This window comes from Amblyomma maculatum, chromosome 1, assembly GCF_055883805.1.
Source record: "Amblyomma maculatum isolate TAMU_Amacu chromosome 1, ASM5588380v1, whole genome shotgun sequence".
In the NCBI taxonomy this organism is placed as follows: Eukaryota; Metazoa; Arthropoda; class Arachnida; order Ixodida; family Ixodidae; genus Amblyomma; species Amblyomma maculatum.
Window position 1 is genome coordinate 372,131,954 of NC_139344.1, and position 13,292 is coordinate 372,145,245.

The 13,292-nt window shown below is 47.1% G+C and overlaps 1 protein-coding gene across 1 annotated transcript in view; it reads left to right on the forward strand.

Annotated features, from left to right (window-relative positions):
* The first annotated feature begins 2,123 nt into the window (after window positions 1-2,123).
* The window catches only part of LOC146208199 (beta-alanine transporter-like), a 47,367-nt gene continuing 36,198 nt past the window's right edge, over window positions 2,124-13,292 (forward strand). Inside the window, exons 1-2 of the mRNA XM_084587222.1 lie at window positions 2,124-2,754; window positions 5,918-6,021. Of these exons, the coding sequence (XP_084443348.1) occupies window positions 2,350-2,754; window positions 5,918-6,021 (509 nt within the window). The 5' untranslated portion in view covers window positions 2,124-2,349. The remainder of the gene's footprint in view (window positions 2,755-5,917; window positions 6,022-13,292) is intronic.

A 13,292-nucleotide genomic window follows, 5' to 3' on the forward strand; every position in this document is an offset into this window, starting at 1 on the left:
GTGTTCAGGTCGGACGACCGGCCGAGCAAGCTAGGTGAGGAACCCAAACGCAGTACGAATCCAATTTGTGTCGTCCACTAAAGCGATCTTTGCCTCACTGCGTAATGCTCTTCGGTGACTGCTTTTTGTAATTAATGAGCACACCACACATTTCCATTACTTCTCATTGTCCGGTAAGCACGACAAATCTCCAGGCAACAGCCAGGTGATCACGGGTATAAAGTCAGCTGCCACTGGGCCGGCAACGCCTTCTTCATATTGGTTTGATGAGGACTGGTGTTATGCATATTTGATGTATATATCAGATGTAGGCCTCAATAGCGCATAAAACAATGACGATATCAAGTAACTTAAGCAGGTGTCAAAACAAGAGATTGGGGTTAAAAATCACCGAACGCCGCCGCGGCGACGATTTGTCCCCGAACCAATATTCGGCGCTGGTTTCGTGGCAATTAGGATTATTAAAGGAGTGGTCGTACGCGAGCAAGTTCCCCTTTACACGGCCTTCTGTGACCTGACCACGAAGTGACAGCGGGGTAAAGTAGAGCACCACAAATTCTAGAACCATCTTCGTTGCGGAATGCGCTGACCCGGTGGCAGCGCAAGTGTTTATAACCCCAGGGGTGAACTGAAAGTTTTTCCCAAGTTCGTCTCGTTGTTCTTTGTTCAGATGTGCACCACAGGGAGATAAAATCATTTCTTGCTTAAAATGAGAACAAACGGCTCTGAATAAACACTTGCTTTAAGAACTCACTCACATCTCCGCTGAAAACACCTGCTCTCTTAGTTCTTCGAGTACGATGTGCAGTTCAACCCGGATGTGAATCGCAAAGACGTAATAATTGTGTAATTAAAAATTGTAAATCAAGTGGTGCGCTAATTGCAGCGATATGCTACCCGCCGGTGTGACCGCAGCGCAGCGCTCACTAGTCGTTGCTGCTGGCCTTATCTGTTTGTATCGAAAGCGCGGTAACTATTGCTTTTAAGTAGCCGTATTTCACCATAATAGGCTTACTTTTGATACCACTGTGATCTAAAGAAAATTATCACTAATAAAATTATCACCCAGTTGTACAAGGAAGTGTGTCAAGGAAGGGCTGCTGGCTTCAACGCATGGCAGTTCTATCTAGTGGAATACGAGCACAGAAAACCGAAGCAAAGCTCATGTTTAATTCGCCTCGCGCTTTGGCATTGCTAGCGTTGGAAGCAAACGCCTGAGACCACTTAGCCGACTTTCCCCCGCGCGCGCAAACCAATCAAATAGCGCTGTTGGAACAAGGACTACTTGCGGAGGCGCGACCCCAGTTTATTACATGCGATTGGAATTGGATATACTACACCACTATCATGTACCTGTGCACAGGAACTTCAAAGGCGTAATTTGTGTTCGATATCAAAATATCTGGGTTCGATAAACTCAAATTTGACTGCATCAGATCCATCAAGCAGCGTTTTCAGGGCAGCACCTTTTGTTTAGCCCACATAACTGAAAAATAGAATGTGATTGTCAGATGCATTCTTGCATGAAGGTCTCGTGCAGAGCAGAAAAGTGCAGCCGTCCGATGTTTGCGCAATACACGTCCTCTTGGAAGCAACACTTTTATACGGCGACCTAAACGTTTCTTGCCCTCCATGCGGCGGTGTTGGAGCAAAATGTCCTCTTCAGAAAGCTTAGCTCATCCGCTCTTTCAAAAATCGCTCTGGCTATCGCGAAGGTGCTGCTGCTGACGACGAACGCCTTAGAAACGTTGGCACTTAAATCGGTAGGGTGTCTGTCCGAGCGACCGACTGGGTAAACAGGTCCTCCCCTAAACTCGACAGCTACAGCCAATGTACGCGATAAAACTGCTTGTTGGCCATACACGGGTCGCACGTACTTCTCGAGGACAAGAAGAAACGCGTGCTGAGCAGCGTCAGAAAGGGCGTGTCTAATATCGCGCCTCCCTCTCCTTCGCCACAACGTTGCCGGCAACTATCGAGCTCAAGGTTTTTCCTACTCCGCCGCCGGGATCCCTTTCCTGCACACAGTCCTTGATTTATCATCTCAGCTCCGCTGCTGACAGCGATTCGAGCGGGCGCGAACAGCGCAACAAGCCTGGGCTGCCTAAAGGTCAACTGTCTGTCTTGCTTCCACGCCTCCATAATGCTGTGCTCAGAAACCGCGCTCGTTGTTTACCTCTTCTCTATACACTAGGCAGTGCTCCAAATGCTGTGCGTTGTAGCATCTCTCGGACAGCGTTGATCCCAGAATCGTCGAGAAGACTGGTGAACACTTCTGCACTTTGGTAGATGTCAGTGAGTTTACTTATCTAGACTGGTGAAGACAGCGAAAAGAAACATACACTAGCTATGGAGTTTGAGGACGTGATCGAAGAGCTGGGAGGTTTCGGCAGGTTCCAGAAGCTTCTCTTGTGGATCTTCCTGCTGCCTTCTCAGATCCTATTTCCGTTCTTCTCTATGAAACTGATCTTCCTCCTCTCGGAGCCCGACCACCGGTGCGTCGTACCGCAGTTGGATGCCCTGGAACTGAACGCCTCCCGCTTCGAACAGGTTCGGAGGCTGGTGGTCAGCGAAGATGAGTGCTCAATGCTACCCGTACAGGTTGCGAATGCGACGATGGACCGCCTCATCGAAGCTGATCAATTGAACGCGTCGTGGAACACGTCGTGGTTTGTGAACCAAAGTGCACAGGGGAAACCTTGCGAACACTTCTACTACGACCACCGGCATTATGACGAGACGGTGCTGACAAAGGTAAAAAAAGGTATTTGAAGGCTAATTGGCGCATTACTGAAATTTGTTTACAGAGCAGACAGGCAAACAAAGGAAGAAACTAAGTGACAGGTCCGATCTCTGTCTGCGCTGTAAAAATAGAAACCACTGATGTAGTACCAGTAATTTAGTAAGTTTTTGTATGTTTTAGTGTTAAAAGCTGATTTCGGTTCTACCATGAAATAATGCCACATACCTCTACAGCCTCTATCACAGTGTAAGGAAGTGCATTTATTTTTCTGGATATTGCGAGAAAGAGAACGGGCTCGGTTTCCGCTGCCTTTTCACGTAAGTACTTCTTGTGGAAGTTTGGATAATTATGTAAGCAAACCACACAGACCTTTGAAAGCTCAAGAATGCGCTTTTCTCGTGCTTCCTGTATTTTTCCTTCGTGCAGTGTACTTTTAGATGATCAGCTTTTTTTTTAGAATAACAGCTTGAGGGGCTAGTTGGCGCTGCATAGTACCCAGAAATGCAGCGCAACGAACACAATCACGGGAATAGAAAACACAACACAGGCGCCTATATTGTGTTTTCTATTCCCGTGATTGTGTTCGTTGCGCCGCATTTGTGGGTACTAATGGAGCTTCTTTTTCTTTCACTTATGTCTAACACAAAAAACAAGCATTGGATAAGCTATCTCTGTGTTTTTGGGCGCGCTCGCTATACAAACAGGTATCCATAACGGATTCTGTTGCCCAATCAAGTATATGCTACGATTTATTCACGCATAAGCGATACTGTACGAAGTAAAAGAGCGCACAATAAAGTTGTAGATAAAGCCCGACCTGTTTGTTCACAGCTTCGCATAGTGTAAGCTTCATTCACAATCCCAAACAAAATGCTTCTCGGCTTTTCGCTATAACGTCTTCCTAAAACCAACCGACGCCCCTTCGTGTGTACAACGCTTGTACTTGTCACTGCCGAGGACGAATGTAGTCGTCAAGCGAGTTCTTTGCCAAGTCCGATGATAACTCATTCGGAAAGCGTATATCAACGAGCCTGTTCCTTCAAGGTCGAACAGCTGCCCTTCTTACGCAACGCCTGTTTATGTTTCTTACGGCGTATGAGGAAGCTGTTGAGGTCACTTTACATAAGCGGTTCTTCAAATATTTCACACAATCCGTCAAAGGACAGAAAAGCTAAATATACACTCTGTAAGCAGCCAAACATAGGCGCTTGCTTAGCTAAGAGCGTTCTCGTGAAGCCCAGTTCAGATCGAAACACACACCAATCACGTGCTCTCTTTAACTGCTAATGTCTGTGTAGAGAGACGCAGTCCTTTGAAAAAATAAATAAAAAAATAAGAACTCCACGCTGTCAACTCTAGTGGCATGGTGTACTTCAACATTTTGCAATACATGGAACAATATGTTATTTCCAAGGTTTGACACTGTACATTGTCGAAACGATATAACATTCAGGTCTCATCATCATCATCACCCTGACTATACCCACTGCAGGGTGAAGGCCTCTCCCATATTTCTCCAATTAACCCGGTTCTGTGCTAGCTGCATCCACTTGACCCCTGCGAACTTCTTAATCTCATCCGCCCAACTAACTTTCTGCCGCCCCCTGCTATTCTTTCCTTCCCTTGCAATCCAGTTTGTTACCCAAAGCGACCATCGGTTATCCTTTTTTTGCACTACATGTCCTGCCCATGCACATTTCTTCTTAATTTTCACTCGAATGTCGGTAACTTGAGTTATTTCTCTGACCCAGTCTGCATGTTTCCTATCTCCTGATGTTACCCCTACTATTTTTCGTTCCATAGCCCTCTGGGTTGTTCTCAACTTAAGTAGAACTCGTTTGGTTAGCCTCCACGTTTCAGCCCCATAGGTGAGTACAGGTAAGATGCAACTGTTGTTTACTTTACTCTTGAGCGATACCGGTAAGCTGCTAGTCATAATCTGCGAGTGCTTGCCAAATGCGCTCCATCCCAATCTTATTCTTCTTATTTCCTTTTCATGGTCCGGATCTGCGGTTACTACCTGGCCTAAGTAGACATATTTGCCTACTACTTCCAGTACTTCGCTACCTAATGTAAACTACTGTTCCTTCCCGAGGCTGTTGAACATTACCTAAGTCTTCTGCATATTGATTTTCAAACCTACTTTTCTACTTTTCCTGTCTAGGTCATCAATCATTATTTGCAGTTTATCCCCCGAGTTGCTTAGCAAGGCAATGTCATCAGCAAATCGCAGATTACTGATGTATTCTCCATCTACCCTTATCCCTAACTGCTCCCATTCCAAGTCTCTGAATACTTCCTCTAAGCAAGCTGTGAATAGTACTGGAGAGATAGTGTCTCCTTGCCTAACACCTTTCTTTATGGGAGGTTTGTTACTTTCTTTATACAGAACTATGGTTGCTGTGCAGCCACTATATATATCTTCGAGCACTTTCACGTACGGCTCGTCTACCCCGTGATTTCGCAATGCCTGCATCACCGCCGAGGTTTCAACTGAGTCAAATACTTTGTCGTAATCAATGCATGCTATGTATAAGTGCTGGTTATATTCCGAGCATTTTTCTATCACCTGATTGATGGTATGGATATGATCTATGGTAGAGTACCATTTCCGAAAAGCGGCTTGATCCTTTGCTTGATTGCAGTCTAAGGTTGTCCTGATTCTATTAGCGATTACCTTAGTAAATACTTCATACGTAACAGACAGTAAGCTGATTGGTATGTAATTTTTAAGGTCCTTAGAGTCCCCTTTCGTGTGAATGAGGATAATGTTTGCATTCTTTCATGGTTCCGGTACCGTCGATGACACCAGGCACTGCGTATATAGGGTGGCCCGTTTTTCTAGCGCGATATCCCCCCCGTCCTTCAGCAAATCTGTAGTTATCTGATTCACATTCAGGTATATAATTTATTAAAAATGTTCAGATTTTGTAGATGGACATAGATTTTGTCAAGCCTTTGTTACAACATTTCTGCAATGTTAATTACCACTGACGATGTATATGACTAACAAACATAGACGCAATATGTCTACGGCGTTTATATTCTTAAAATTACATAATTATAATGTTTTATGCCTAGATTTAGCAGTGGAGGTTTATATAATTAGCTGGTATAATTTTTTGTTATGAAGCGTAGACAGCACTAAGATCCGATGTTCTGCACAATACACAGTGGGATCTGGTCTGTTCTCGCGGTCATCTGCCGAGCTTGGTGTACTCTGTTGGAACCGCGGGAAGCGTCATCGGTACAGTCTTCATTGGAGCGATGGCTGACAGGTAAGCTTTCCCGCTCATGCAACCACTTCCACTCAAAATTTTTATCTTCTCCTCTGTTGGTTTGTAGCATTTTCCTGATCCATTCTAATTAGTTTGCTTTCTTTCAGATGCTTAGACAGCGGAATTATTGGTAGCGATAGATAAGCGACCAAGATATCAGGAAGACTTTGATGTATAGCAAGCGCGACGTAATGTCATCAAATATATCTAATTGGCTGGACCAGCAGGCACACCCTCTCCCGACACTAACAAAATCAACTGAAGGACAAACTGAAAGGTCATTGCAGGAACAGCATTGGGTGAACGCGAAAGGACTAGCGCTCCCGCGGCATATTTATAAAACATATCACTAATTGCCCTAACTAATTTTTGATAAATAAATACGCTTTCAAAGTTATTATAATTATCTTTATTATTTTTTGTTATCACTAGTAATCGCATTTCTTTCAATTTTTGTCATCATTAATCCCAATTATTAATTACCGATGACTCGATATGATGGCACAAGGTGATGAAGTCACATCCGGCGACACATTCTGATGATAGATTGTGCGGATAGGTATTGCGGACACAACATAGCCTAGTTAGGATTCCGCCTTATGTTACTTTAAATGGCCGTTATTTCGACTTGATTTTGTCCCCAATCAGGACTGAAACGCGAAGCAGCAGCTTCTCCCAGCCGTTTTTTTTTTTTTTTTTTGTTACGCCGTTAGAGACCTATTTTTTATGTCCAATTGTCTAACTTCCGATTTTCGTCAATTTTCAACTAACTATTTCTTCGCTTTCATCTATAATAAACGCGTGGAATGACGGGCACATCGGTATCCGGAGCAACTTAAGGGCACTATCATTATACATGGCGACCTTCCAGAGAAACTCGGACACGAAGGCATGCCGTCCTCGCTGATGCCACAGGTGCTGTTGCCGTATTAGGCCCCTGCTACCCTTGTAGGTCAATTACATATATGGAGAGCGGCTAACACTGTCGCCGTGTTTTTCCCCTAGAAACAGCTGATATGCTAGTTCCCGCTGCGTCGCAGAGGGTACCAAGTATCCGTTTCAAGTATCACTGACTACCTTACGCAGACTGCTTATCCCGCGCTCCCGTCGACGCTCCCCCGAAGGACGATGACGACGACGCCTTTTTGGGACCGGTAAGCGCCAGCAGTTTCGCAGAACAACAGCGATCAGACCCTGAGCTGAAAGCGCTAGCCGATTACTTGGAAGGAAAGACCGCTTCCCCTCCTGGTGTGTTCAGGCGACATTTATCATCGTTCGCGTTAAGAAATGGCCTCCTCGTGAAGAAGAACTTCGCACCCAACAAGACCGCGCAGCTTCTCGTAGTACCTAAAACCCTCCGGCAAGAAATTCTGCAGGCGTTGCACGATGAGCCCACAGCAGGCCACCTCGGACTTGCGCGCACGTTGCATCGAATCCAGGAGAAGTAATACTGGCCACGACTGCCTGCCGAAGTTGCCCACTACGTGAAGACGTGTCGTGAGTGCCAACGACGCAAGACGCCGCCGATCAGACCAGCAGGACTACTAAACCCGATTCCGCCACCAATCCTGCCCTTTCAACAAATTGGGATGGATCTCCTTGGCCCCTTTCCATCTTCTTCTATGGGTAACAAGTGGATCATCGTGGCCACTGACTACCTTACCCGTTACGCCGAAGCAAAAGCCCTACCCAACGGTACCGCAGCAGAAGTCGCCAAATTTTTTGTGGAACAAATTCTCTTGCGACACGGCGCCCCAGAAGTGCTCATCACGGACAGGGGAACGGCGTTTACGGCAGAGTTGACGCAAGCCATCCTGGAATACAGTCACACAAGCCATCGACGAACAACTGCGTACCATCCCCAGACCAATGGCCTTACGGAGCGCCTGAACAAAACGATCGCTGACATGATCGCTATGTACGTCGACGCTGAACACAAGACCTGGGACGCCATCTTGCCGTACGTGATCTTCGCGTATAACACGGCAGTCCAGGAGACGACCAGAGCGACCCCGTTCAAGCTTGTGTACGGTAGGGAGCCCACGACGACGCTCGACGCAATGCTACCGCACGTAACCAACGAGGACAACCTCGACGTCGCCGCCTACCTGCAGCGTGCAGAGGAAGCCCGACGACTCGCACGGCTGCGCATTAAAGACCAACAGCGCACCGACAGCCGACGATACAACTTACGACGACGCCACGCAGAGTACAATCCAGGAGACCAAGTGTGGGTTTGGACACCTGTTCGCCGTCGCGGATTAAGTGAAAAGTTGTTGCGTCGATACTTTGGGCCGTACAAAATCATTCGCCGCGTCGGCCCACTGGACTATGAAGTCATTCCCGACGGAATGTCAGCATCACAACGGCGACGCGCACGCCCAGAAATTGTACATGTTGTACGACTGAAGCCATATTACGCGCGTTAAAGTGTGGTGTTTAAAATTTTGCAGTGTTTATGTTTAAGTTGCTTTGTTTTGGAACATCGAGGCGATGTTTTTTTTAAGGGGGGAGTAATGCCGCGAAACCTTCAAAACAGTATTTGTTGTTTTTTAACAGCCGCCGGCATACAGGCTTATCACTCTGATTCTGGACCGCGTATCAGTTCCGTAATCTTTGTTTGTTACTGCTCGATGTCGCGAGTCACACCTTTATCAGTTTTGTTGTAGCGCAAGACGCACCGAGATCTGTCTCGAAGGTTCCGGCCACTCGCTTGTCTTTCCACAATGTTCCAGCCCGTGCTGGTAGCTGTTTGCGACGTTATCTAGATTCTTCTGTGCAGCCTTTAAATTGAGCGTTGCCGAGTGTGACGGGCATTCTTTGTTCGACGATCGACGAGCACGTTTGTTTCTATCGCCGCCGCCGAGTTGCTTAGTTCTTTTGCGGGCGCAAGTCAGCCCAAATAAAGAGTTTCTTTAGTGCAATTATCGACCCCTTCATTTGTGTCGTCGACCTCGTCACCACTACGTGACAATATAGTGTCCTTGCATATGCTCTCGCAGGGTGTATCCCTCCCTAAGCATATACAGGAACAGTGTTGACCCAGTGGTCGAAGCAAGACTAGTTTACGTTATCTCGTGTAAGTGCCAGCTTCGTCTGTAACTGGACAAAATCCCTCATGGGTGAGCTTTGTCAACAACGTTTTGCTGTAAAACTTACACTTTCACAATTACGCAATAACCCTCTTGTATTGGAATGTATACGCAGTTTCCTTACTAACCAGAAGCAATTTGTGTACGCTAACAAACTCTCATCGTCTTGCTCCCCAGTCCTCTTCAGCGTTCCCCAAGGCACTGTACCTGGATCCTTGCTCTTCCTAATCTACACTAATGATCTGCCTAGTAACATAGTTTCTAACATTCGCCTATTTGTAGACGACTGCTTCATCTACTGTCCCATCCATAACCGTTCTGATTCTTGCATAATTCAAGCTAGCCTTAAACGCGCTGAAGCCTGGTGCGAAAAATTATTAATGTCCTTAAACACTAACAAAACATCATTACTACCTTTTCATCGACGCCAGCACAACCTACTCTCTAGGTATACCATCTGTGGCTCTGAAATTTCATCTGCCCAATCAAATAATTGCCTTGGCATCACAATTTCTAACACTTATTGGTCTGCACATGTAAAGAACATTGCTAACGAAGCCAATCGCCCTTTTGGTTACCTCCGTCGAAACTTGCGCCTCGCCCCTGCCTCGATTAAAGCGCCAACGTTCGTTCAATCTAAACTAGAAAACGCATGCAAAATCTCGAGCCCTCATCAAAGTAACCTTTGTAACATCCTCGAATCAGTTCAAAATCGCGCAACCAGATTTATTTTTTAGACTACTGTTATCACTCCAGCGTAACTGCTCTCAACTCTCAGGCTCACCTTACTTGTCTCGAATTGAAACGCTGCATCTTTTAGGCTTTGCCTCTTTCATAAATTTTATCACACACCACTTGATCTTTCACTGATAATACCAGCTCATCATTTCTCAAGCCGCACCAGCCATCCCAAAGGTGTCTACCCTCCCCCAGCGCAGCCTACAGCCCATCTTTGCTCGTTCTTCATAAAAACTTCTCGGGGCTGGAACAATCTGCCACTCGACTTCGTGCACCACTCCAATCCATTTCAATTCAAAGCAGCTATCGAATATATTTGCAAATGAAATATGAGCCCATCCCTCATGTAATACCCCATTCCTGAGGCATTTGAGGTATTGATAATGAATAAATTAATAAATAAATGATTGCTCCCAGACGACGACCACAGGAGGTATTTTAAACGTTGATGGCCTATACCCCACGCCATAGCTGCTGCCTCACGAACGTTCCCAAATGAGGACCAGAATGCATGGGCTCGAACCCGAAAGCGGCGGCCGCGTGTCGCTGGAGGTGAAATGCTAAAGACGTCCATGTGCTATGCACTGTAAGCGCACGCTAAATATCCCCTGGTGATCCAAACTATTAATGCGAATTAAATAATAGGCTATGTTACTAAGGCCAATATGTGAGCGCAAAACGTGAAGCCAAGACGGTCCATGTGGCCACAGAGAATGTGACAGATACCACGCCTTATTTCCTCTCCTGTAAGCCAATTACTAATGCGAAGTGGAGGCTATGAAAACATAAATGTTATATAGTGATTATGGTGGTTAATATAATAATATTAGCTAATAATTACAACAATTATGATAGTGGTGAATTAAAAAACTAAATACAGTAAAAATAGCCTCTTAAAAGTAAAAAGACATACAAAATGATGAGGCAGCGCTAATACTTTTACATTCTCCCAATGTGGTTCTTGCAGTGACCTCCAAGTTTTCCACAGCTCTCCACTACGGCCCCGCTTTTTCTATTTATTCATTCGCTCCCACCTCCATGTCCATGTATGACAGATACTGCGCTTTTTCTTTCCTATAAACCAATTTACATAATAATACTAATAATGAAAATAATAAAAATATTAATAATTGGTTCCCAGAAAGGGAAAGGCGCTGTATCTGTTACACTTGTATCTGTGGACACTTGACCCGGGCTGTAACGGTAGGGAAAGAAGGTAGGAGTGACAGGGGAAAGAGAGAAATGGGAGCCGTAGTGGAGGGATACGGAGTAATTTATACCACCTTTGGATCTTTAATGCGCGCTGACATCGGTTGAGGAGGTGGTAAAGGGTGGCAGTTCCTGGCCCTGCTGGGCTGGGACGGAGGTCAACGCCGGTGGGGGCTAGCCAGCCACCGAATTTTATCTGTTGTAGGCCGTCATAGCACCCGCCACTGCTTCGATAGTGACGACGGCTGTTGCTGCACGCGTCTTTTTCTCCCTCTTCTTTTTCCTTTCTTCTCTATTTTCTCTTCTGTCTGCACGAGTCAATGGAGATGGCTCAGCTACAGAGCCAGTAGTAGGCCCGTGCATTTTTTTTTCCTTCTTCCTACAGCCACAACAACAACAACGCCGACATCGCACAGCGCACGGACGCCGCTTCGTCTCGCCTCCATCGAAAAGCAGCCGCCGGATCAAACCCGGGTATTCCGGCACAGTAGTCGGGCGATGACATAGAAAACAATGGAGTGCATAAGCATACAGGTTGGTTAAAGGTGAGCTCCAAGGTAAAAGGTCGAAGATCAGTCACACCAATGCGGATAATGTTCACCTGGTGACACTGCGTGGGTAGGATGTGTACTTTACTACACTTGACTGGCTATGTGTAGACTGTCTTGCAAAGGACGCCTTCAATATCAGATGTCACACAAATTCGTCATTCGGTTTGAAAGTCTCACCGTCGCCAGTAGATGGAATCATGTAATTGATTGGAATGAGTGCAGCATTCAACATAAAATGTAAATTGGTCTGTAGGAAAGGAAAGGGAAAAGAAATTAGCGGGTCTTTTTGATCTCTCCTCTTTCTGCATGGCGGCGACGGTGTTCTATGCAGTCACGTTATCTTGACTCTCTAGCGGCGTCAGCGGCATCCAGCGGTATCAGTCGGTCGCTGCTAGCGCTGGTGGGATAAAAGGGGGCGGAGCTGGTTACGAGGCCGACGACGACGCCGACGCCGACGCCGACGCGAAACCCAGGAACGGACGCCAAAGAGCTGCGCTCTAAAACATTGCCAGTTAGTTCAGACCTTTGTACTCAGCTGGGTTGTCTACTCCCTCCCGTACCTGCAACTGCAATTCGCCGAGAAAATGCAGGTCGGGATCCTAATCCGGCAGGCCTACAAGCTGCCCTTGGGCTCCCGCACAGCACGTCTACGGAAAGGTTGCTGGCCCTTGAGGTTCACAACACGCTCTCGGAGCTGTGCGAGGCGCACCTTGTCTCCGAGCTGGGACGACTCACTTGCACGAACGTGGGAAGGGCCATCCTATACAGAGCACACATATGCGAGCAACTTCCTGAGAGGGATGCGAAAATACAGCTACCTACACACATTAGGACAGCTGTGTTCATTAAACCCTTACCCAAGAATATGCACCCGCGCACTATGAAGGTAGACGCATGGCGAAGGGTCGCGCCCTACATGTCAAGTACGGTCATAACGCCCCGCCGGGGTAGTGCAGTGATAAGACGCCCCACTACTGTGCCAGAGTTCCCGGGTTCGAACCCGACCACGGCGGCTGCGTTTCGATGGAGGCGAAACGAAGAGGCGTCCGTGTGCTGTGCACGATGTCCGCGCACGTTAAAGATCCCCAGGTGGTCGAAATTACTCCGTTGCCCTCCACTACGGCGTCTCTCATAGCCTGAGTCGCTTTGGGACGTCAAACCCCACAAACCAACCAACCAACCAACCAGCCAATGCAGCATACGTGGACGCGGCGGAATATCGGCAAACCTCGAGACAAGCGTTCGCACCTTTCTCGGTGAATGAGAACGGCTCTCCATTGGCGGCCGCCTCGGAGAAGGGTTGTAGAGCGGACGCTGTGCGGACGTGTTCCGCATGAGCTCCCGCCTTGAGACCGATTTTCGGCGGAACGCGCTGTGCCTTGGACTTGCTTTTTGTGGACTCGTCTGCAGGCAGTTGCCCTGTACCTGTGGACACCATATTTTGGCAAGTGTTCCCCCCTTTTAGGGGTTTTTTCACGATTTGTACTCGACCACGGCGCGGCAAATCAGGCCTAATCATTAGGCCGAGCCGACGCCAGCGGCACCGGGCTCCGGGGCTGTGACTTGTGGTTGTGGGCCTTTGCGAGGCTGAATACAATGGAGTACTCCGTTGAGGGAGAATCTATATCGCCCGAAGAGTTCGAGGCGGGAGAATGGACCTGGGTTTTGAAGGCGCAAGATC